At 29.5% G+C, this 26,546-nt stretch overlaps 8 protein-coding genes across 8 annotated transcripts; 3 read left to right on the top strand and 5 right to left on the bottom strand. All coding sequences in view use genetic code 12, as the record gives it.

Moving 5' to 3' along the window:
* Positions 1-183: 183 nt before the first annotated feature.
* On the bottom strand, positions 184-1,149 carry CTRG_03353 (uncharacterized protein; the record flags this gene model as incomplete). The annotated part of the gene is made up of 1 exon (XM_002549010.1): positions 184-1,149. One exon carries the CDS (start codon positions 1,147-1,149, stop codon positions 184-186), a length of 966 nt encoding a protein of 321 aa, XP_002549056.1.
* Positions 1,150-1,752: 603 nt separating this feature from the next.
* On the bottom strand, positions 1,753-3,567 carry ERO1 (ER oxidoreductin; the record flags this gene model as incomplete). The annotated part of the gene is made up of 1 exon (XM_002549011.1): positions 1,753-3,567. One exon carries the CDS (start codon positions 3,565-3,567, stop codon positions 1,753-1,755), a length of 1,815 nt encoding a protein of 604 aa, XP_002549057.1.
* A 2,540-nt stretch (positions 3,568-6,107) lies between these two features.
* Positions 6,108-7,703, bottom strand: DBP3 (RNA-dependent ATPase; the record flags this gene model as incomplete). Its single annotated transcript, XM_002549012.1, has 1 exon — positions 6,108-7,703. The coding sequence occupies one exon, from the start codon at positions 7,701-7,703 to the stop codon at positions 6,108-6,110; it is 1,596 nt and encodes a 531-aa protein (XP_002549058.1).
* A 414-nt stretch (positions 7,704-8,117) lies between these two features.
* SFU1 (Sfu1p) lies at positions 8,118-9,668 on the bottom strand (the record flags this gene model as incomplete). The annotated part of the gene is made up of 1 exon (XM_002549013.1): positions 8,118-9,668. One exon carries the CDS (start codon positions 9,666-9,668, stop codon positions 8,118-8,120), a length of 1,551 nt encoding a protein of 516 aa, XP_002549059.1.
* Positions 9,669-12,443: 2,775 nt separating this feature from the next.
* SWE1 (tyrosine protein kinase) lies at positions 12,444-16,085 on the top strand (the record flags this gene model as incomplete). The annotated part of the gene is made up of 1 exon (XM_002549014.1): positions 12,444-16,085. The coding sequence occupies one exon, from the start codon at positions 12,444-12,446 to the stop codon at positions 16,083-16,085; it is 3,642 nt and encodes a 1,213-aa protein (XP_002549060.1).
* A 3,798-nt stretch (positions 16,086-19,883) lies between these two features.
* CPP1 (tyrosine/serine/threonine protein phosphatase) lies at positions 19,884-21,674 on the top strand (the record flags this gene model as incomplete). The annotated part of the gene is made up of 1 exon (XM_002549015.1): positions 19,884-21,674. One exon carries the CDS (start codon positions 19,884-19,886, stop codon positions 21,672-21,674), a length of 1,791 nt encoding a protein of 596 aa, XP_002549061.1.
* Positions 21,675-21,827: 153 nt separating this feature from the next.
* SAC1 (phosphatidylinositol-3-phosphatase) lies at positions 21,828-23,678 on the bottom strand (the record flags this gene model as incomplete). Its single annotated transcript, XM_002549016.1, has 1 exon — positions 21,828-23,678. The coding sequence occupies one exon, from the start codon at positions 23,676-23,678 to the stop codon at positions 21,828-21,830; it is 1,851 nt and encodes a 616-aa protein (XP_002549062.1).
* A 1,197-nt stretch (positions 23,679-24,875) lies between these two features.
* CTRG_03360 (acylglycerol lipase) lies at positions 24,876-25,781 on the top strand (the record flags this gene model as incomplete). The annotated part of the gene is made up of 1 exon (XM_002549017.1): positions 24,876-25,781. One exon carries the CDS (start codon positions 24,876-24,878, stop codon positions 25,779-25,781), a length of 906 nt encoding a protein of 301 aa, XP_002549063.1.
* Between the last annotated feature and the right edge of the window lie 765 nt (positions 25,782-26,546).

Raw genomic sequence — 26,546 nt, forward strand, 5'->3', positions numbered from 1 at the left:
GTTTTTTTTTTTTGTTGTTGTTGTTGTTGTTTATTAGTTTATCTTATCAGTAATCAAGCAATCACTCACAACCGAGAATGTGGGGCAAACTTTTTATTTTTATTCTGGGATTACGTAATATTTAATGCCACCTTTAATATATATGTACTACCGAAATTGCACACGTGCATGTCATCACATGACTTATAAAAGTTGAAAATTTTTTGAATTTTTAATTAATGCATTTCCATGACAATCCAATTTATTATCATTTAAATCTTTAGTTGTAATACATTTAATCACAGGAGATTTTTTATTATTAAACAATAAAACTTTACCAAATTTAATCCATTTACCAAATTTCAATTTCCTTCGTAGAAACTTCTTCTTTTTTAGATGTTGTTTTTTATTATTATTGTTTGATAATGGAAAATCAACAATTCTATAATTTATATAATTAAATTCTTCAAATTGAAAAGTTGACCAAATTTGACCAATATAACCTTTTGGAACATTACAATAATATAAATTTCTAATAGTTAAAGATTTACGTAATTCCCAAGAATTGGTAAATTTTTCATAATAAAATATAACATTTAAAGTTATTGATAAATCTAATGTATTAATCATTGAATAAATTATAGTTGAATCAATTTCAATTGCTCCTCCATCCCCATAAATTTGATTTAAACAATTTGAAATAGGTATTGATTCTTCTCTTAGTCGTCTAAATGAACCACCACCACCACCATCATCATCATCATCATCATCTGTTGTGATTGTTCTAGTAGTAGATGAGGATTTATGATTAAAATGAAAATGTGAATAGGAATGTGAATGGGAATGGGAATAAAGGGATAAATTAGGATTAGATAAAACTTGAATATGAATCCATTTATTATTTTGATAAATTAATGCTTGATTATTTGAAATTTTATAAATCAATTCTTTTTTATTATTGTTATTATTATTTAATTCATCATTAATTAAATCAAAATAAGTTAAATCTTCAATATTTTCTTTATAAATTATATGAATTTTATCAACACTATCATCATCAACATTCTCATCATCATTAACAACTATTTGATTTAAATTTTCTATAGTTTTTGAATTAATCATTTTAATTAAATTTAATAATTCAATTATAAATATTAATTTAATTATCATACATGAGTTTAAAAATGAATTTTCTTTTTTTTTCTTTTAAAATTGTAAAATTATGAATTATGAATTTATGAATTTATGAAATATAAATATTACAAATGCTAATATGATAAAATGATTGAAATAATCATAATTAAAAACAAAACAGGTAGTTATATTTTTTTAATAAACTTCAATTTTATAATGATGAAAATGATTTTGGTGGCAATGGGGAATCCCTAAATTAAATTAAATTAAATTAAATTAAATTAAATTAAATTAAATTAAAAAAAAAAATTAAAGGGGGCATGGATGTTTTATATATTTTTTGAATGTTTTTATATAATGGGTGCAAAAAAAAAAAAAAAAAAAAAATTAAATTGCCCCTTAAGAATAATCATCAATATACATACCATAAAATATATAATAATGCATATCACAGTTTAATAATAAAAACACTTGTTTCAATTACAATTACAATTATTAATATAAAATCAAAAAATCTATATATATATATATATATATGTATATATTTGTACTTGTTATTTAGAAACAAATGATTAAAAAAAAAATTACTATAAATTACAATGCAATCAATGTTCTTTTTCTTGTATTAATGTTGGGAGATTAATTATTATTAATCAATTTACTATATTCTTTAGCTTCAACATCCATTGGACTTTCATATTCAACTGTGATTGGTTTACCAATCAATTTACTCCACCATTGATTCAATTGAACTAAAGTTAATTTACCCATTAAATTTGGAAATTGTTTATAACTTGATAATACAAATTTCAAAGCTTCCCAAACATCAAGAAATGCTAATTTAAATTCTTGACCAAATGTACGATCTTTTGGTTTAATTTTACCAATTTCTTTGGCTGAAAGTTGCATACCTGATTTTTGTTTTTTCACTTCTTCTTTATTTTGTTCTGATTGTTCTGGTTGTTGTTGTTGTTGTTTTTCTTGAGGAATGTTGTTCTTCTTTTGAGGTAATTGACTAACAAATGGAAAGGCAAAACTACCAGCTTTATTATTTTCTTGAATTTTATCATAAACTCCAGGTTGTGTTTTACCTTCAGCAACATCTTGTAAATGTTGTAAATATCTAGTTTTAAATTCATTAATATGAGTAATTGATTTTGATAAACGATCCAATGTATTAACTAAAGCAACAATTTCAATTCTTCTAAATTTTAAATTATGATTATCATAATTATCATCTTCAAATAAAATTTTCAATGCTGTACCATAACCAATAGTTTGAATTTTACCCCACATTCTACATCTATCACAACCAACACAATCCATAATGGCAGAAACATTTCTAAATCTTGATCTAAATTCATCTTTTAAATTTGAATCATCAAATAAATTAGTAGTATTGAAAATAATATTGGCTTCTAAACTTGGAATGATATCTTGCAACAACAATTTATCATAAATTTCAACATCTTCAACATCATGATTAGCAATTAAATGTTGCTTTTGAGCAGGAGTAATATCATCATAACCTGATTGAATAAATTCTTTTAAAGGTAAAATTCCATTCAATTTAACTAAAGCTTGAGATACTAAAGCATAATTGAAATAAATATTTGATAATCTATCATTAAACATTCCTACTCTTTCCATGAAAACTTTTAAATTTGGATAAAATTCCCCAGTTTCAGAATCCAAAAATTCATTTGATAAATGAACAGCAATAGAAGCATGTAAACCACTAACTAATCTAAAGAAAATTTTCTTTTCGATACATTGTTCTTCTTCACTATTATTAAGACCAGCACCATCAGCTGAAGTAGAAGGACTCATTGACATTGGGTTAGTGTTTGGGAAACAATTTTCAGAATAAATAGCTTTCCAAACATCAAAACTTTGATTACCACCATAACCAGTGAATCTTTCAGGATTATTTAATAAATTAACATAGACACAATTATGGTCATCATCAATTTCACTATAATCCAAATCTTCACAAGTTTCAACTTCTTCAGTTTCAATTGAATTATCAATAGCTGAAGAATTTGGTAAACTTAATTCCCCCAATTTTGAAGGTTTTAAATTATCATTAGTTATTTGAGTCCAATTGAAATCTTCCAAGATTTCAACAGCACAATTTTCAGTAGCGCAAAAATGTTGAGCATTCCAAAATTTACATTGTTTATCTAAATTGATTTTGAAATAACGGAAATATGAGGTTTTAACCAATTCGGATAAATAGGGACCAATTTCATTATTTAATTCATCGATATAACTAAAAGTAGTATTACAAGTTGGAGTAATTATTTGTGAACAAAATTCAGGAGAATCAAATGGTGAAAATTGTCTTTTTGGTAAAACAGCAGAAACAGGTGAAAATGCAAATGAAGAAGGGATGATGTAAAATAATGATAATAAACTAACTAGTAGTGATGATACAAACTGAACTGAATGCATTTTTAGATGTTGTTGTTCTTGTTGTAGATAAAAAAAAAAGAATGTAAAGAATCAAATGATTATTAATTGGATAAAACAAATAAGTTCTTCTAATTAAAAAAAAAGGATCAAAGATCTTGTGAATTATATATAATGAAACAAATTTCTGAATAACAGCACTTTAAAACTAAAATTAAAATAAAAAAAAAGAAAACCAAATTCCAAAATCAGAAAAAGAATAACTTGGTTGTATTTTTTAGAATGTTGGTCTGTTGGTTGGTCTGTTGGTTGGTTGGCTGAAATGAAAACAAAAAAAGCAAGTGATAAAAATATTTCAATGGGTTTATATAATTTTTCAATCTCTGAAGTTGTTTTACTCAGTTGTTACCTTTTTAGTTTTTTTTAGTTTTTTTTCTTTTTGTTTCGGTGAATTTCTTTTTTTTTTTATTCCGCTGTTGGTCGTTTGCCTGTCGCAAAGTTGTCAACAGGGACACGACTGAATTAGTAATAAGAATAATTGCCACCACCACCACCACCACCAGTACCACGATATCGACCTACAGATAATGGTACTACTATTACTACTACAACAACAAGAGAGTAATGGATGTTACACCAGAGCAAGTTAGTAAATTATTATTTATTATTTATCATCATTACATCTGCACCTCATAGAATCCAATCTGTTGTATCTTGTATCATGTATCTTGTTTCTTTGTTTGTTCTTTTTTTTTTTAGTTTGTCAATTTGATCTTGTTAAAATAAAATTCCCTGTTCCTGTTTTCATCTCTTGTCTTTGTCTATGTCTTTGTCTTGGTCTAAATGGGTCCTGGCCCCGCTCCGATCTGCGGGATTCCTTGACTTGTTAATTAAAGTACAAAACGAAGAGGAACTACAGCAAATAACCGATGGTCTAACTATGATTAGATGTGATAACCAACGATCACATCACATCCATTATCAACCAACTATACTATACTATCATGTAATCATTGAATGAGGTCTCCTTATTTTCCAACAAAGGGCGGACCGGTTTTCTGCTCTGTTCTGTTCTTTTGTGTACGTGTCCTTTTTCCTTTTTCCTTTTTTACTTTTGTTTGTTTGTAATGCGCCAATTCACCAAACGGGCAACAAAACAGAATTGAAATTTTAGAAGAACATTATGGCATGATTTTTATTTTTCAAGATTATTACTGATTTTTAGATCCTCAGATTATTAGATTATTAATTAATTTGGTGGCAAAGATCAATCAAAAACAATAGATTCTTAAATTCTAAATGCGGCGCCATGTAAAATTTTTTTTTTTTGGGCCGAAATTAGATACATAATCCATATATTCTTTTGATTCTAACTTATTGGTGGCAAAAATACAATTAGACATTTATTGAATCATAACCCAATATTGATTTAGTTTACTTATCGATTACACGTGTTTGCTTTTGATTGGTACTCTTATCCTTATTTTTAGTCTATTACTCTAATGTAATTAGAATGACACTAATTTTTTTTTTTTTTTGATCGTTAGTTTGTATTTATAACTATAACTTTATTGTGTTTCACAAACTTGGACAGATTACAATTTAGTGAAACTAGACTATAATCAACAACTACTCTGGTCTAGATCTAGTCTCTGTCGAGTAATCGTATATCAAATACACTTAGTATAATAATCCTGCTACCAGACTATCTATCTTGGTTTTTAATTCCTTATCAAACCATTGACAACAGTAGTATCGCCTCTTCTTTGTAAATTTACATCTGGTAGCGGTAATTTATGTTAGGCATATCAAAAATAAAAATGCATACACAAATAGATGTTAAAAAAAAGCCAACTACAAATAGACAAGTTGCAAAAAAAAAATTCTAACATTTTATATCGCATTTCTTTCTTATCAACAACAAATAGTCAATTTAATATATCAATAAAGGTAAGTAATAACGAGTATATACTTTTAGAATAAGAATACTAACATCATATCAAAGTAATGATTGGTTTTTAGTATCCATATTTTCCCCCTTCTTCCAATGATTCCCATATTCCAAGAATAATATCCATGATAATTCCCATCAATCATAACTATTCGAAGTGTCAATAATTGAATATATAAATCAACAATCAACAAGGACCTTCCAAATAAGATAATGAATTGATAAGACAATCATTATCTTGAACCTTTATATTAAAAGGGATCAACATTAAAGATGGGAGGAAGTGTTGATTAGTGAAGGTCCATTTGAAAAGAAAAATGACTGGTCATCATTATCTATTGGAATACAATTGATGGTATATCATCAATCATATTGTAGAGGACTGAGTAACTGGGGGTGGCTGCTGACCAGGCCAGGCCTCGTTTTTAATATACGTACTCAGTTCATACTCCTCTCTCACCCTGGTGAATCAGGGGAGAAGTGAAGAGCGCATGTGGTCGCTCAAGCAGAGGGCTACGATTGGGAGAAGGGCTGGATCCCATTCCCCAGACAACAAGTTACCGGGAAGGGGAGATACCAAACTACGACCAGTACTTATCAACTATTATTATACATTTAGTTTATTTCTAATTTAATCAAATTTAATCTTTTTGGCGGTTTTAGTCATATCAACATCTTTAAAGAAAGCACCATAAGCACTATGAGCTTTCTTTTTAGTGTGACCACCAAATTTCAATAATTCATCAGGAACAGGTTGATTAGCACCTCTTAAAATATTACATAAAGCACCACTTAAATGTTTTTCATCTTCAGTAAATAAAGTATGAGCAATACCAGTTTTACCAGCTCTACCAGTACGACCAATTCTATGAACATAATCTTCAATAGTTAATGGGAAAGTTAAATTAATAACAACTTTAACATTTGGAATATCTAAACCTCTTGCTGCAACATCAGTAGCTAATAATAAATTACATTGACCAGATTTAAAAGAATTTAAAGCTTGAGTACGTTGTTGTTGTGATAAATCTCCATGAATTGCAGCAACTTGGAAACGATTTCTTTTCAATAAATTTTCAATTCTTGAAGCTTCTTTTTTATATAATGCAAATACTAAAATTTTATTTTCTGAATCATTATTATTACCTTGATATTTATGTAATAAATTAATTAATTTTTTTTCTTTATCAAATTTATTAACAACTTCAACAATTTGAGTAATTCTTTTATTTGCACTTAATTCATCTCTATCACCAACAGTAACTTTAATTGGAGATTTCATAAAATTATTAGCTAATTCTCTAACTTCTTTTGGCCAAGTAGCAGTAAACATTAAAGTTTGTCTATCTTCTGCATTTGTACTTGAAATAATTCTTTTAATATCTTCTTCAAATCCTTTTTCCAACATTCTATCAGCTTCATCCAATACTAAATAATCAATATTTGATAAATTAATTGCTCCATCATTAATTAAATCAACTAATCTACCAGGGGTTGCAACTACAACATTAGCAGTTTTAATCTTTTGAATTTGTTCATCTTTTGAAACACCTCCATAAACAGCAACACATTTAACATTAGTATCATTAGTTAATTCAATTAAATTATCATAAATTTGTAATGCTAATTCTCTAGTTGGTGAAATACATAAAACTGATAAATTTTTATTCTTTGTAGTAATAATTGAATTTATAGCTGGTACACCAAATGCAAAAGTTTTACCTGATCCAGTTTCAGCAACTCCAATAACATCTTTTTTAGATAATAAAAATGGCCAAGAAACGGATTGAATAGGAGTTGGTTTTGGAAATTTATTTAATTTAGAATTTATACTTGATGATAATTTAACTTGATTAAATGATAAAATTGGTCTTAAATTTAAATTATTTGGATCTTCAATAGTAATTTCATTTGTTGTTAAAAATGAATCAATTTCTGATTGTGATAATGAAGTTAATTCAGATGATTGAACATAAGTTGTTGAATCATTATCAATATTATTACTATTCTTAACTTCTTCTTCTTCTTCTGGAGCATGTTTATCCTTCTTTTCCTTTTTATCCTTTTTATCCTTCTTGTCTTTCTTTTCCTTCTTATCCTTCTTGTCCTTCTTGTCTTTCTTTTCCTTCTTTTCTTTCTTTTCTAATTTCTTCTTTTTCTTCTTTTCAGATAATTCAACATCTTCAACGTCATGTTTTCTCTTCTTATCTTTGATTTCTTTTCCCATCTTGTATCAACTTTTGTTTATCTGTTTATCTGGATACAAAGAAAAGAACCCTCTTCTGATGCAGTTTTTTTTTTTTTTTTTTTTACTTTTTTTCATCGGTATAATTTTTTTTCATCAACCTCATCTCATAAATTTTTCTCATCTTTTCCCACTTGACACACAAAATTAAATCACGCTGTTTTACGTAATAAACCCATCAATTCAATTCGATTCAATCAATTCAATAATTACAATGCCAATTACTTCCTCGGCTAAACTTGATTGTTGCAAAACAAAGCAAAACGAAACAGAAAAAGAGCAACTTTTTAAATTGATTTCATTACTGCAAAACTAAAAATTAAAACATATTCATGTATTACATACATCATACAATATATACATTTTGTTTATTACCACATCTCTACATTCATTAATCTAACCATTGAGTAACTTACCAATGGATAATGCTCTTCTTTTCTTAACTGTTTCTTCACTATCACTACCACTATCATTCTTAGTATCAGACGCACTCGTTCCTTCATTATTCTGACCTTTGTCAATTTTATAACTAGCTGTGAAATCAATTGCAATGGGCACTATGCTTTTTGCTGGTCTGCATCCTTCACAACATTTAGATTTACCTATTTGATTTCTTATTGGTGGCAAAGCAGGTGGTCCTGGTACTTGAATTTCTGGTAATTTTATACCAAAACTAGGTGCAGGTCCAGGAAGTGGTCCAGGACCATTGGGAATTCTACCTGTTCCATTATATGGTGGATAAAACGATGGTGAAATGTGTGGAAATGTAGACATCGTTGTTCCAGCATTACCACTAGATGCTGATGAAGGAGCACCTGGTAATGACAAAGGATAATTAATTGGTGGTGGTAATGTGGTGAAAACTGGAGGTGTTGTGTTTCTATTACTTGGTAAACTAGTAGGTACACTGGTTGATGTGACAAAATTAGTTGGAGGAGTTATTATTGTGTTCACCAATGGCTTCATTGTGACTGTACTGGTGGTGGTCGTTGATACTGTGCTGTTATCATTCTTGGCTATTGATGGTGTTGATGCTGGTGGTGGTGGTGGTGGCGGAGTTATCGGAGATGCTTTTGAAGAATTGTGTAATTCTAGTTTTGGCAGCCCTTCTTTAGATTTTTTATCAGATGATGAATGCGATTGTGACGACGAGACATTTCTTTTTCTTCGCTTGATCGTCGGTCGCTTCATTTTAATTGGACGGTGTGATCCATGTAATCGATAAAACAATCCACAAGCATTACAAATCGTATTCCCTGCGTCATCTCTTCTCCACAACGGAGTTATCGTTGTACCACAGTTAAAACAAGCTATAGCAAAAGCATTCTCATCTTCTCGAGTTTCTCCGGTACCATTGTTTTCATTATCATCGGAAGATCTTTTCTTGGATGTTTCACTCGTAGTACTATTTACAAGGTTTTTTGATGAGCGGGCACCTTGAATATCATTCTTTGGTGATTTTTCCAATGCTTTTTTGGCAACAATACGATTGTTGTAAGCAGGACAACCTTTGCAAGCGGCTGACCCACCAGTACCATTACACCTTCCATCCCCTTTACAAGACCCTTCTTCTTCTTTTGCAATCGCGATCGTATTTGGTGGTCGTTTAAGATTAACAGGACGATGGGTATTATTTGCTCTATAATATAATCCGCATGCATTACATATTAGGGTTCCATCAGGTGCTCTTCTCCACAACGGAGTTTTGGTGGTGCCACAGTTGGAACACTGTTGGCCATCTTTAGGATGAAGATCTTGGTTGGAGTGTTGTTGTTTAGGTGACTTTGGAGACGTTGATTGTGAAGATGGTTCTAATTTTGGTTGTAGTATCGTATTGTGTGAGGGTATTGGTGAAGTGCCTTTAGGTGCTATTCGTTGTGGCTGGTGCTCCACTTTGGGTTGTATCTTTGTATGATCTGGAGATTTCGGAGATTCTATAGTTGACATGATGAATAATGGGAATTACAATTCATTAATATTGATAAGATATGACTTCCGATAATTGTACTTATACAATAAAAAAAAATAAGTACTGGAAAAATGAAAAAAAAAAAAAAAATCAAAATTGAAAAATCAAATAATCTTTATAAGGGAAAAAAAATGTGTAAGAAATACCCAAAAACCAAAAAAAAAAAATCAATAGTGATTATATAATGAATAAATAAATGAATGAAGGGAAAATGAAAATAAAATTCAAACAATTATATACCACGATATTTTTGCCAGAATATATTTATTATTAAAAGCCTCCCCAAAATAAAATAATAAAAAAAAAATGATTGTTACTTTTTCTTTTTCTTTTTCCGTGTATGTAGTTGGTTACTTTTGATGAAAATGATTTGTTGAAACAGGAATGCACTATCAATGAAACCAAAAAAAATAGAAGGGAACAAAAAAAATTATGTACGTAGCAAGACGGCAAATCTGGTAGTACGTGTAATATACGTAAATGAGCAAATATATCCGAAGAAGATTGTGTTGAATGATGTAAAACAAACGATAAAGTGATTTCGTGTAAGACTTTATCTAAAAATCAATGATGATTTAATGACTGATATTAATGAAAAGTTTAATATGTATAAATATATATAATTGCAAATAAAACAAAGTGATGTTTCAATCAAACCTAATAGATTATTGTATTAATATGCAGATGATAATTTGACTATGTTGCAAGAATGAAAATGTGGAGTCTTCTCAAATTCAAGATGTGGATGATATTAGTTTTGAAGTTGTTTCAATTGATTGAAAGTAACTGGTTGCCACTTTTTTCTTTCTTTCTTCTAGGGTTTGTCTTGGTTGTAAACGAATCTAATGTTCTAGCAAATAGAGTAAGAATTTTTCTTTTCTTTTCTTTTCTTTTCTTTTTTTTTTTGCTTCCTATTCTAATCACAGCATTAAGTATGAAAAGGGAATCCAGGCGTAGTAATATACAATCACGGTATTGAAGCCATTGTATATAGGGAATTTTGTTTCTTTTTCTTTTTTTTTCGTAATACATGACTATCTAGGAAATATGCCACAACTACACAAAACATCTTATTACAAATACACAGCAAATGATTGGCCAGCTCGGATATTTCGTCGGAACTTTGTCAAGAACACGACCCCGTAAATTTTTTACTTTTCAACTGTAAAATACATTTAAGATGTTGCTAATCAGATTGATCAGTGAAAAAAAAAATACCTTTATGCACATTTTTGAGTCGCCCTACTCTTGGTTACTAAATTTAATGCATACAAATTGTACTGGTTAACTAAAGTGACGTGGCCAAGAAAAATAGACTTGTTTCCATTTCTAATTGTTGTTTCTAAAAAAACAAAAAGAAAACGAACCTAATTCCAATTGGGTAAAGATATGGTAGAAATCAGTACACAAACTCATGCTTAATGTTTGAGTAACTGACCAATCAGATTAAAGATATTATTAACAGAAAATGTTACAAAAGCTAGCACGCGTTTTTTTCGCTTGGTCGCATTTTTGGTGCGTGTAATTTGGATAAAAAATATTCACGTGCGCGCTCCTGTATATAGACGTCACGTGAAATAAGAAAAATTATGAACACTTGTATTTTATATTATTACCCAATATGGTAATTAATGTTGGCACCTTTAATATTTGTCACAAAAACGCGGTTGACTGAAACACGTTTTTCTTTTTTGCTTTTTTACAGATAAATTCAATGGTCACTCCTTTCCCTTAGAAATTAGCAATAAATTTTACGGTAATTGTCTTTGAGTTATTAGACGACCGGGTACAAAGGATGAAACAAGATAAATGAATTAAAAAGAATTTTATGTAATGAGAGAAGACACTGGGAAAGGGGAGAAGAAAGATTTTGTCATTCGTTTTGGAATTTATGTGATTTAAATGTGTATCTATTATTGAAATGGAATATCTTGATGGAAAGAAACAAGAAAATTTAATGAGTGATGTTTCATCAATAAAAGTTAAACTTGAATCTCTTGATTATATAACAAAAACAGTATTTTTTATTGGCAATGGAACAAGGATCGATGATCTTCACTTAGAAATAGTAATTCTGTTGTAAAACAGATTGTTCTCATAGATTAAGATTATATTAAATAATATTAGTGGGGTCGTGTACGAACAGAGCCAAAAAAAAGTTGAATCACGTCCCTTTCTCTCGTGGAAATCTCAAACGTGACCACAAAACTTACTTTTTTTTTTATTTTAACGAACAGCAAAAAAAAAATAACGCGCGTTTGTTTTGATTGTCAATTTCTTGGTGCTGGAATAGATTCATTTTTTGACAACCTAAATGATATCATCTTCATCATCTGTATCATCTCTCCCCCCCTCTCATTTTCCCTTTTCTTTCAATTCAATTGCCTCTACTTTTTTAAAAAAAAAACATTCAGAGCAATCGAATTTCATCTACAATAAACTAATGATGATATGACGTTCCAATATAATTTATACTCAATCTGGTGTTACATCTTATTTGGATTGTTTGGTTTTGTAATTTTGCTGTAAATAGAAAAAAAAATTGGACCACACACTCTCTTGCAGGGAACAGCGAAAAAAAAAAAGAAACATCGAGACAATCAAAACAAACCAAAACAAAAAAAAACTCTTTTTTTCTCTCTCTCTCTCTCTCTCACTTTCAAAGTGTAAACAACCAAAATATTTTTCATTTTACAACCAAATTAAACCACCATCGAAGGGAATAGCTACAACTTACGTACATTAATAAAGCTATGAAGGAGTCTAACCCGTATGAGAATGCATCGGGTGCTGGTACCAATAGCTCAACAACCCCAATGACAAATAACAATCCAAATAATGACTCCATAAATACTCCTTATAGCAACGCCCATGGCAAGAGACAACATTCACAACAATCATTTTCACAACAAACTCCTTATATCAACCAATTGGAATATTTCACAAATAATCAATTCTCAAGATCATTCAATAGTTTAATCTTGGATGATATTGCTGACTCACACTCCCATTCTCAATCGAACAACAATAACAACAACAATAGCAGTAGTTCATCATCCATTAGTAGAAAGACTATAAATAAATCACCACCTTTTAACGTGAAACAAGATTTGGTTAATGATAGTATTGATACGTTTTTGGATAGTACTAATAGGATTGTTGAAGATGAAGGTAACGCCTCCACTGAGGATGATGATGATGGTGATTTCGATGATGAAGACATTGAAGATCCAGACGCTGTTCAATATACACCTACATTGAATATTCTCAAACTGCAAAAGTTTGATAGTTTTATCCATAAGAATAACAACAACAATCATCTACGAAAAGCATCAGAAGAAGATTACACGTCATCGTCGAATACTACCATTAAGATATCTAACAATTCCCAAAGTTCGATTAAAAGGTCAAATAAATTTTTGAACTTGTCAATTGATTCAAAATTGAAAACTTTAGATGGTGACAAGATTCCGGATGAAATCGATGATATCAGCTTACATGAAATTGATGCCAAAGTTAATCCAAGTGATTTTTCTTCTCCATTATCCACTAGAAAAGTAGATTTGTATTCTTCAAGTAATTTTAGTATTGCCACTGGAGGGACAAACAATACCAACAACCAATTTAAACGTCCTCATAAACTTGTTAGTCAATCACCATCACCATCCTCCAAAACAAAACTAAGGATAACTAATACAACAGCCACAGCATCATCGTCATCATTGGCAGCATCACCACAATCTAATTTATATTCACCATCGAAATTGGGATTAAAAGGATTTAAAATGTTTAAAAATGCTAATAAAGATGCAATAATATCTCCAAATAGAATGACACCTGAAAAGCCCACATTTTCAAGTAAGATTTTTGGTAAATCAAGCACAAAAATAAGGCGAACTTATACCCCTACACATACATCAACACCAATAGTTCCAACCAATCTACCGTCTTCAACAAGCACCACTATCAGTAATACCACCGCAAATCCAACCAACAACGCGTCTTCAATACTTAATACTGCTCCCTCAACAATTCCTCAGTTTGATAATGATTCTGATTTGGATAGCCCGTCTAAGAATAGGAAACTGTCAACATTTTCGGGATCTTCAATTATAATATATCAAGACCATGGGAATATGACCCATCACGACCATCCAATAAAATCCCATCATGTAAGAAATTCAAGTAATCCAATACCATATCCACCAACTGAACCAACACTAAATACAAAGATTCTGAATAACTCATTGAATGGTGGAAATAATAACAATGCCAACAAGGGAGCCGGTTATGACGACAAGGAGAACAAAACGTCTTACCAATTTGTGAAACCTTTACAAACAGCATTTAATTCATCTGGTTTAATTAAAAAGAATAGTATAAGTTGTCATCCATCAGAATCTAGAAAATTACCACCAGAAACACCAATTAAAAGAAATCCATTGATGATGCTAAATAGGAATGTTCCATACCATGGATATCTTGAAGATCTGCATGGCAAAGAAGAACATCTGATTTTGCATAATCTCCATCAACAACATGCCTTGGGTAATACTGCCCTTCATCATGAAAGTGATATTTCTATTGAAGTGGGAAGAAACAGTTCTTATGATGCCAATGTCAGTGGGCACTCAACATTGAATAATAGTTATTTTAAAGTTAATAATACAACTAATCCATTATCATGTGAAAAGCCATCAACAACAATTGATGTGAGCCAAACCCACCCATTAGGAAATCATCAACTTGATTTGGATCTTGATTTTCATTCAGATATTGAACTTGATGATAATATTATTCCCGAAACTCCCACCAAAAAGCCAATCATGGCCCTCCATCAACAATTGCAACAACAACAACAGCAGCAGCAACAACAACAATCAGTGATAGCGCCAAAGAGTCCGACATTTTTACGTAGTAACAGAAGAAGAAAGATTAATAATTTAACTTTAAGTATAGACCATGCTACTAAGAAAGATATTGAAAGTGTTAGAGAAGGACCTTCAACTCCTATTAATATGGGATATTGTGGGACTGGATTGGATGGAGTTATTAATGGTAGTAATGATGATTTGATTATTGCTCAACTGATTAGTGCTTCAAATTTAGGCAATGAAATGGAGCTTGGATCACATTCATTATCTAGTAATTATGCAAATAAAATTGATGAACATTTAGGTGAGAAATTTGGAACCAAAAATATTAAATATATTGGAATGGGAGAATTTTCAATTGCATATGAATGTGTGTTTAATAATGAGAAATTTGCCATCAAAAGATCTAAGAAACCTGTTATTGGGAAATTAGAAGTCCAAACTATCAAAAGAGAAATTGAAGCTTTAAGATGTTTGACATCAATTAAGGATAATGATGAAGTCAATATGAAGGAACAAGAAGAAGGTAAAGAGTATTTAGTTTATTTTATTGAAGCATGGGAGTTTAACAATTACTATTATATAATGACTGAATTTTGTGAAGGAGGTACATTATTTGAATTTTTGGAAGAGAATAAACATTACAAATTGGATGAATTTAGAATTTGGAAAATTTTAATAGAATTGCTTAATGGGTTGAAATTTATTCATCTGAAAAATTATCTTCATTTAGATTTGAAACCAGCCAATATTTTCATTACTTTTGAAGGAAGTTTAAAAATTGGGGATTTTGGACTAGCTACTAAATTACCTATATTAGAGAAAGATTTTGATTTAGAAGGGGATCGAAACTATATTGCTCCTGAATTGATCAATGACAAGATCTATACGCCATTTGCTGATATTTTCAGTTTAGGGTTGATTATATTAGAAATTGCAGCCAACATCATATTACCAGATAATGGGACACCATGGAGAAAATTAAGAAGTGGAGATTTAAGTGATGCTGGACAATTATCAAGTGATAATATCTCAATGTTTTTGCAACACAATCCTTCAACTAACAATGGTACATGTACCAGTACTAGTGGAGGAAGTAATGAAGGAGCTGATAGTGGTAGTAGTAGAGGAAGATCATCAAGTTCTACGAATTTTAGTTGTAATAGCAATAGTTTACTGGGACAATCGATATCATTAAATCCACCGGTTAAATCATTCAAAACAGTTGCAACCACTACTACAACAAATACCTCACCTGTGATTGTTTGTGATGGGCTCAATAAACAACAACAGGGAAATCTTGAAGACTTGATACCTAATTGGGCTCCTGACTTCTTGGTCAATGGCAATCTGATGATTTTGGATAAATTAGTAAATAAAATGTTGAGACCTAATCCATTTGATAGACCAAGTGCTGGAAATATTTTAGAAATGGAAGAATGTATAATTATTGAAAGTAGAAGAAAATGTGGTGCAACAATCTTTGAAGGAGAATTTGGTAGTCCACCTGATGAATTATAATAAAAGAAAGAAGATAACACATGCTATGAATAGAAAATATTAATGTATATGTATATGTAAGTAATGAAGAAGAAGAATAACTAGTAGGTATTAATAGATGAGATTTTTTATATTATTATTAAACTAGTGTATATATAATATGAATGATCTTCATTGATTACATCATCGTGATCATCACCTAAATAAAGGAGTATTTTATAAATTTATTGGAAATTTATTCAATGCAATGTAAGAAGCATCAAAACCCAACAAAAATTTTGTCTTAAATAACAAAGAAGGACAAAGTTGATATTAATGAGATACATCTATGATGATTTATTCTTTTTCTAATTGTTCATACTACTATTGTATATGTACCTAATAACAATTAATTAGAAATAGTTGACTCTACAAAAATCTGATATGTATTAAACAAATACACATCAACTATTAATATTAATTTTGTGTATGGTTTGTATTAAATTGACAGAAATCATTATTAACCTTAAAATTCCATCAAATATTTAATTGAATAAATTTACCAAATAGTCTACAAAATAAACATTATTTGATTTTTTTGGTCAATGGATAGATATATAGATATCTATTTAATCTCGGTGATGAATATCATTGGTTCAAAATGTATAATAGGATCGACCATCCTCCATATGAAATAACTATGGGATTTTTATATTCATAAGATAAATCAAGTGTCAAAAGAATTCCTGTCTAATAAAAAAAACTTTCGTCAATAGTTGTTAACAAGAAAAAAAAAAAAAAAAGGACGCGCGTCAAAAATTGTTAAAATAGACACACACACACACACATGACTAAAAAAATGAAAAAAGGATCTACAATACAATAAAGAAAATCAACTGCTGTTTAATCTAAAAACTAAACAACACCATATACAGTAAGCACCCTTTTGGTAGATTAGCATCAACATCAATAACACTAACAGTAATATGCTTGTTTTATTCATGTACGTAAACTTACATATAAGAGCAACGAGGAGTAAATAAAGAAAGAAAGAACATTTTCATTTTCATTTTCATTTTCATCAAATTGAGAGATTATTAATATATAATTCATCTCATCATCAAATTAAATTAAATTAAATTAAATTAAAATGGAATGAAATTCATTGTCATAAAGAGTAGTAAAGTAGCACCAATGTAATATTATGAAATTTGTTTCAGGTACTGCCCTTTTGTCATTGAAATGCAAAAAAAAAAAATAGTTATATTGTACATTTGATTACGAATAAAATTTCTTCTTCCTGCTCTTCTTCTTTCCCTATTTTTATGTGTGTGAAGAATAATAGATGCAAATTATCGCCTATTTATCACTAGAATAATATTACAAACATTTGTAAAAATAAAAAAAAATTTTTAGAGTGTTTTAAATTGAAATTTGATTATCGAATTTTTTGCAATACAATATAGTACAATACAATAAAAGCCTTGTATATATATATATAGATAAAAAGAAATTGTTCATAATCTGTGAGTTACAGAATTAGTGTGGAGTTGTATTTCGCTAAACAGTGATACGGTGATAAAGTTTTATGTTTATCTCTCAACAAAATAAGATCAAACCGTTGGTTGTTAGTTATTGATTCAACTGATTGTTAGTTATAGTTAGCTGCTCAGTGTGAGTGAGTGAGTGTGAGCATGAGAGTGTACCTTGAAAATAGAGAGAATATTTAAAACGGTTACCCCTAACACAAAAATGTTCTCAATATATAATAAGGGGGTCGTGTGTGAGTGGCCAACAACAATAAAGATGAAAATTATCATATGTACAATATAAAATTAATTGTACTATGCAAATGTACTGCACTGTACTGTACTGCACTGCACTATATTATGTAGTATGTAGTATGTTGGATGTACTATGCGCTACTTTCTTTATTATTCTTTGCACAAACTAAATTTGTTTTGAATTAAACAGTAGGACAGCCAATTCCACCACCACCACCGCCGCCGCCCTAATTCAGGGATCGATCGATTTGCCAAAGAAAAAAAAGAAAATAATGGCAGCCTAAATTCAGACAACCAATCAATGTGGTACTTCTTCTTCTTGCTCTTTTAGTAGGATTAACCATTACAACAATAACTCGCTTGTTGAGCTTGCTTCATCCAATAAGGTCATTTGCTGTCTTTGTAATATGTTAATTTTAGCAACCACAATAAAGACAAAAAAAAAAAAAATTCTGAAACAATTTTAAAACATTTCACTTCAAACAATTTTTTGTTTTAAACCATACAACCTAATTTGCAATAATCAGAAAAAATTTAACTCGACAAGACAACCATTTTATTTAAAACATAAGCATTACCAAAACAGTATTAAGTCCCACTGACAATACAACGGAAACCATTGCTACTACTCCTACATTATCATATTACATTCAGACCGCGTTTTAATTTTTCTTGTTGGAAGAATTTGGTATCTGCTGAAGCGGAAGATTTGCATATTATTATTATTATTATTATTATCGTTATTAACCCATGCATTGAAATAGGAATAGAGACTTGTTATTCATTTATTGATTTACTTATTTCCAGCACAAGTTTCTTGTTTGACTGATCTTCGCTTATCATCATCGACAACAAAAACCAGGAGAGCAAGAGCGGATAATAACTGTTCTAACCCACACATCCTCCTATCCACATCCAATTCTGTTGTGGTTGTGGTTGTGATTGCTGCTGCTCGTTTATTCCATTTTGTTTTGGGTGGTTGTTTTAAAAGACAATTTTATGGCACGCTATTATTGTGCAAAAAAAAAAAAAAAAAAAAAAAAAAAAACTTTCACGTTACACGCACAAATTAAATTTTTTAACAAAAGAAATAGACGTACCACCCGTCCCCAAATGTCAGACTTGAGACATCACAAAACCAAAAATAAATACACCACGACCACCAGTAACAACAACATTAACTACTACAACAACAACCGCTTCCTAATACTTTTACAACTTGCAAAGTAATATAAAAGAAACCGAAGATCATCTACAATTAAATTTCATAAACAGACACACACACACTATAGGTTTTTTTTTTTTAAAAAAAGAAATAAATCCGATCTTTAATAGTCCTAAATTAAATTCTAAACAAAGGCTGGTTTTTTCTTTATTATTATCCCCAAACGATCGAAACCAAACAAAACCAAAAAAAAAAAAAATCATATTAATATCTTGCAGGTTCCTTGAAAGTTGGCTTTTGAGAAAAATTTTTTTATTGTTCCTTATTTTTTTTTGTTGTTGTTAGAAAAGAACAAGACTAAAACAATAATAATCTTTGTATTATATTAACATTTTTGGCCCCCTTCCCTGTACCATATATTTTGAGACATCCACGAAGCCTTTTTATTTTTGTATACATTTACTTATTTTTGCATTTGCATTCTGTTTGATTTTGATTTTGATTTTGCCCTTTATTGTACTGCACTATAACTTACAGATACAACACTCGATACTTTAAAGTCAACAAAAATAAAAAAAATACAAAAAGAAAAAAAAAAAGAAAAAAAAACGAAAACCAGGCACCCCTTTTTTTAATTTCTAAAACAACTAACATAAAAAGAAAAGAAGAAACATTTAAGAAACCTATTATCCACAGGAAATTCTATTATTTGATTTTTTTTTTATTCATTTATTTATTATTTAAAGAGATTTAGTTAGTTATTTACTTTGGTCCTTTTTTCTTTTTTTTTTTCATTTTTTTTTTTCACCCAATTCAATTCATCAAGTTTTATTATTTTTTTTCATTAGTTTCCTAAATTTGATTAATAGATCCATTTTTTTTTCGCCATTTATGTCTATTCCATTTTCATCTACAACTACTGCAATAAGACCACCGAATCATATATCGTCATTCAGTTTTGAAAGCATATCAAGTACAAATAACAGTCGATCAAATAGTATAAACAGTTTATTGTATTTAAACTCAAGTAATTCAAGTATGGGATCAAACCCTGCCCAATCCCCAACTTCTATTGCTGCAACCGCAACTCCTTCAAATACAATTCATCATCTGATATCAATGTCCACCACAACAACTACAGCACAACAACAACAACAACAACAACAACATAGTCATAAGCAACATGGGGTAATGGATGAAGATTTAGAAGATCCTAGTCAAGCTGTGGTACCCCAACCAAACCAAACCCCGACCTTGATGTCTACCGCGTCATATACTTTACAAAGACCACCAGGTTTACAACATAATTATCAATCATCAATATCGTCTGTATCATCGACTAGTTCGAATTCAACCAATTCATCACTTTCACCGGGTTTAATAAATTATTCCCCAAAACATTCTCGAAAACCAAGTTCATTAACTATGAATAGAAATATGAAGAATTTATCTTTAAATTTACAAGAATCTACCAATGGATATACCAAGAATTTACCAAAATTGGCTTCATCTAATTCAACTTCTTTCCTAATGAATAATAATAACAATTCGAGACAAAAGATACCCAACATTGAGTCACCAATAAAGAAGAATATGACCAATTATTATAATTTAGATTATACAGCATTACAAACTCCTACAATAACGGAAACCCCAAAAATGCCCCCATTATTACAACAACAACAAGATCCTCTAAGTGCTGGTTCACTGTATAAATTCCCTCCAATCATTAGTAATCATCATAACATTAATAATAGTAATAGCTCGTCAGTGATGGGGTTTTCTAATGGTGGTGATTCTGATAGTGAAGTTGGATCTGTTTCAATGAGAAGAATAACAAAAAATAATATCTTACCTCCTGCTCCTCCTCCATTTGCATTACAATCTAAATCTTCTCCATTGTCAACTCCTCCAAGACTACAAAGTCCTTTGGGAGGATTGGATAATCGAATTGTTGTTGAATCGCCTACACATTCAATAGGTCAAAGATTTAATGGAATTTCCATAAGCTCACCTGCTGAAGCTGCATTTAATTTCAATTCTAATTCAAATACTACAACCACCACAACCATGTTGAGTACACCACAAAATTTGGTTTATAATTCAAAGAAATTTCATGTTCCTGAAGAATTGCAAGAACTGACATCTATTAATGCATATCCAAATGGACCAAGAGGTGTTCTTGATAATTTAATTTATTTATATTCGGATCCTATTGAAGGTAATTTAGATGTTCGACAATTTAATTTGGTTATTAATGTTGCTAAAGAATGTAAAAATTTAACCAGAAAATATGGAGAAGAAATTTCTGGAGAACGGGAATATCATTATATACCATGGTCACATAATTCATCAATATCAAAAGATTTATTTGAAATTACTTCAAAAATTGAAGAATTTTATAATAAAGGATTAAAAATTTTAATTCATTGTCAATGTGGAGTTTCAAGATCAGCATGTGTTGTAGTTGCATTTTTCATGAAGAAATTTCAATTGGGAGTTAATGAAGCTTATGAATTATTGAAGAATGGTAATGAAGAAATGTATATTGAAGCATGTGATAGAATATGTCCAAATATGAGTTTAATATTTGAATTGATGGAATTTGGTGATAAATTGAATAATAATGAAATTAGTACTCAACAATTGTTAATGAATAGTCCACCAACAATAAATTTATAGAGAAAGACAAAGAGAAAGAGATACCAACAAAGATAAGGATGAAATATATCTATATGTATATTTAATGTATAATGAAATTCAACAAAAATTAAAAAACTATAAAAACATCGAACTCCTTCTTGATCATGTTGATAATAATAATGATAAATGATATTAGTTTCTCTTTTTGTTGTAAACTTTGAAATTTTCAGTTTCATCAAAATTAACCCCAATGATTTTACCAGATGAAGTATCAACAATATCATCTTTTCTCAAGAAATCCAAATTGATTAATCTTGGCCAGTCAACAAATTGATAACCATGATTAATTAAATATAACCAATTTCTAGTACTAAACATTAAACATAAAGTAATAACAATTAAATTTTTAGTTTGGAAAATTGAACCACCTTTTGGATAAACTAGAACTGCCAATAAAATCAATAAACTAGTACCTAATAGATAAGGTAATAATTGAATAAAAGGAGGACGTTTATCAATAAATGGAGATTTAATTGAATCTTGAAATGGTTTAAATTTACCTAAAAATAAATCATAAGAATCTTGTCTTGAACCATCAGTTAAATTATTTTTATAATATCTTGAAATTGAATTAATTAAATCATTTAAACCTCCCTTATAAGTACGTTTACCTAATCTTGTAAAATCAGTTTTCAATGCACCAGTACCTGAATAAGCACAACTAACAGCATCAGCATTATCAGCCCAAAAGTTTTGGAAAAATAAATTAAATTTCTTATCGATTCTTTCAAATGGCGTGGTTGCTGGAGATGGTAAATAATTAGTTTCGGATAATTGATTTTGTAAAACCCATCTACCTATAGTTGATTGAACAACATTAGTACGATCTAAACAATCCATACAATTGGTACGGACAATTTTATTTTGTAATTTAACAATAGTTGAATTTTGCAAATCATATTCAAAATAATTATCTGATGTATAACCCAATGAAATTAAATGATCCAATAATAAATTAATTCTATGATATTTCATACCTTTACATTCATGATGAAAATCAAAATAAATATAATTAACATGTTTAGATAATTCATTAGGTAAATTATCAACAGCATTTTCATAAGCTTCTTTAACTGGTTTTTCATAACCTTTTTGATTAACTAAATTAACCAAATAATTATCTCCATATAATTCAACTTGTTGTTTAAAATGTTTAGCAGTTGCATCTAAACTTGATTGAGTACTAATAACTAAATTTGGTTTATATTTTAAATTATTAATTTCTGCCCAATAAACAGGAACCGAACCTCTAGTTTGTAAAATTGAAAAAATATGTTTATCATCACTTGTGAAAAATTGTTCAGTTTCATTAAAATTTGCTACATTACCATCAATATCAATACCTCTTCTAAAATATCTTGTACCAGCTCTTGAAACTGATCTTCTTGTTAATAAAGCAAATTCTAAAATTTTCCCATTAAAATAAGCATTATGACTTTTAAAATATCCATATATTAATGGAGTTATAAATTCATTTTTAACACTTCCTGTAGATTTAATTAAATCTTCAACTAAATATTTATTCCAAAAAAATCTATCATCCAATTGTAAATTTGAAGTAGTAAATTGTCTTTGTAATGAATTGGTTAAATCATATTTATTATCAATTGAATAAAACAATGTAGCATTAGTTAAATGAATATTTAATAATTTTAAATATTGTAATTCTTCATTATTTTTCTTACTCAATTCATTAATTCCAATTGGTAAAATTTCAAAATCTTGAATAGTTGCAATATCATTACCTAAAATAGATCCAGTAATTTGATGACTTCTACCAATAATAACATAATATCCAAATTTTAATCTAATGGTACCAATAATAATTGAAATTTCTTTATTATTAGTTAAATTCTTATAAACAATTGGAATACTATTAGAAATCTCAACTCCTCCTCCAGATGTTAAAATAAGATATCTTTGAGTTTGTTGACTATAGAAAATATGAGTACCATCAGTGGCAACAGAATGAATTAAAGTCATTGTGATCAATCACTCTCTTGTTTCCTTGTTCTATGTAGTGATAATACAACTCAGAAAAGAATAAATGTTTGTTATCAACAGGTTGTTAAATAGTTTTTTTTTTCTGTTGTTGTTGTTCGTCGTTTCTTTGAATCTATGCGATTTGTACGAACGTGAAAAAAACAAAAAAAAAAATTAAAATAAAAGAAGCACGTGATAGCCTAGCCCACAGTTTAGCATTAATAGTGGTAATGTATTTCCAAAATAGGAAATAACAACACCTGGTGCAAAATACTTGTGATCTCTAATGGCTAGTCTATGATCAGGATAGAAGTGTGGATAAACACGGTCGTATCTGTGGGAGTGTGAGTAGAATATGTGTAGCATATGTGTCTATGATAGCAAACACATTTACTCGTAGTAGTAATGTACAACAATTTTTAGTCACATACTGTGGTGGCACTACTACTATTAGCAGCATTAACTAATTGTTACAAACTTTTATTAACAATAGAAAAGTGTAATCCAACAGGAGTGGGGGCGACGAGACGGGGGCATGGTATGTGTATTTTCAAATAAATGCTACCAATTAAAATCCAACTTTATAAGTACAAACGAGTTGTACCTGACTCCTCGATAATAATAATGCTTCGAGGGAAGAGATCGTCGTCTTCTGTCCTCATATTAATGCTTTATGTGGTATTATTGAGAATGTATTGACTAAAATTGGACTACCCCAAGTTAATTTATTATGCGATTACATAAAACAATAGCGAATCCTTATCGGCGTGCGTTAATCCACGTTATCTTTCTTTATGAGATTTAGTCAACATTTCAGTTGCTACCATTACGATCTTACATAACTGTTTGAACGTTATAATTACCTAAAACCTCGACTGCTAAATTATTACTCATTTTGATCTTGATAGTGCTAACGTAATACGGGTTCTATTGTTAGAACAGTAAAAACAAACAATAACCGAGGCAATGTTTCTTGGCAATGAATACACGACCCTCTTTTGTATTGGTAAAAAAAAAATCAGTTATCCCACACTCTATCTCGCCAGTTTTGCCCTCCCAAGCTTACTCCACTTTATCTTGATAGTTTAATCATATTTAAGTATAACCATTGAATCCTAATTGAATTTGAGTTGTAAACATTTTTTTTGTCTTATTTATTTCAACACACCATAATCAACAACATCATTTTAAACAACCATGTCATCCGATATTCCATATACACCAAAAGGTGAGCCAACTATTGAATTCGTTGAACATAATAATGCCAAATTTAAAACAGTTACTTGGAAAGTACCAAATGAAGTAACTTACAAAGGAAAAATCATTTATGTTCATGGGTTTGCTGAACAATCCAATGTTTACACTGAATTTTTTGATAATTTATCACAGAATGGTTATGAAGTTTTCTTTTTTGATCAAAGAGGAGCTGGAGAAACATCACCAGGGAAATTAATTGGACAAACTAATGAATTTTATGTATTTGATGATTTAGAATTTTTTATTAAAAGATTATTAGATTTAAGAGTTAATAAAGATGAAAAATTTTACTTAATGGGTCATTCTATGGGTGGAGGAATTATTTTAAATTATGGTATTAGAGGTAAATATAAAGAAAATATTAGAGGTATTTTAGCTTGTGGTCCATTGATTCAATTACATCCTGATACTAAACCAAATTTTGTTTTACGTGCTGCTATGCCATATGCCAATTATTTATTACCAAATTTTAAAATTGATAGTAAATTGAATTATGACTACATTACTTCAAATGAAAGATGGAAGAATTATATTAAAGGTCATGATAAATTAATTGGTACTATTCGTCAATTTCATGATATGTTTGCTAGAGGTGAAGATTTATTAAGACCTGAATATGCTGCTCATTTTGATAAAGATATCCCAGTGTTGGTTGTTCATGGTGATGATGATCATATTAATGATATTAGAGCAAGTAGAAAATTCGTTGCTTTATTCAAAGATCAACAGGATAATAATAAGAAATTGACTGAAATTAGTAAAGGTCGTCATTCTTTATTCATTGAAAATGATGAAATGTTTAAAGAAATTTTTAAAATTGTTATAGAATTTTTAGATTCCAATTAACTGTGTCTATTGTTTGGTTGTTGTTTTTTTCTTATCAGCTAGTCTCGTGGTTTAATAGTAATCTTGTTTTTATTAGTTAGTTAAATATATGTGATTACCCATCAAATGGGTTGTAACTATTGCTGATCATGATTTGTTATATACTGTTATGGGGATCTGTTGTAAAGAACAATTTTCGTTTAATTTTTGCAACCAGTCTCAGATTTTTAAAAAAAAATATTTCTTCAGTTTTACTTTGAATGATGGGTGCGAGTACCCGAGACAAATCATCATACCACCACCACGGCGAAAGTTGTACAAAATTAAGCAAAGACGTTATAATAGCTCTCAGAAACGAATATTAGCCACGAATCTGACATCATAAAGAATACAAAACTATAGAGGGACTGAAAATTATTACAAAAATGTAATGAAAATACTTGTGACACCAGACATAATTGTTAATGTGAGCAAACCTCGTCTTTGGAACGACGTCTATGAAATCAAAACATAATTTGCTACATTTATTAAAGTAAATAATGCTAAAAAAAATAGACAAATCATTCCAAATGACCCGTTCCTGAGATCAATTAGTTTAATCCTAATTGGTCCGTTCAATTAATGTTGTATTTGTTTGCAATTGGAAAGACTAAATTGAACTGATCACGTGACTTTCTCGTTTTTTATTTTTGCCAACAAAGAAAAAATTTGATATCAATTAAAAGCGTCAAAAGTTCGGAATTGCAACTCAACTTTCGGAGGAACAATTTAAACAAGAACGATTGT

The sequence above is a fragment of the Candida tropicalis genome, assembly GCF_000006335.3.
Source record: "Candida tropicalis MYA-3404 genomic scaffold supercont3.4, whole genome shotgun sequence".
NCBI lineage: Eukaryota > Fungi > Ascomycota > Pichiomycetes > Serinales > Debaryomycetaceae > Candida > Candida tropicalis.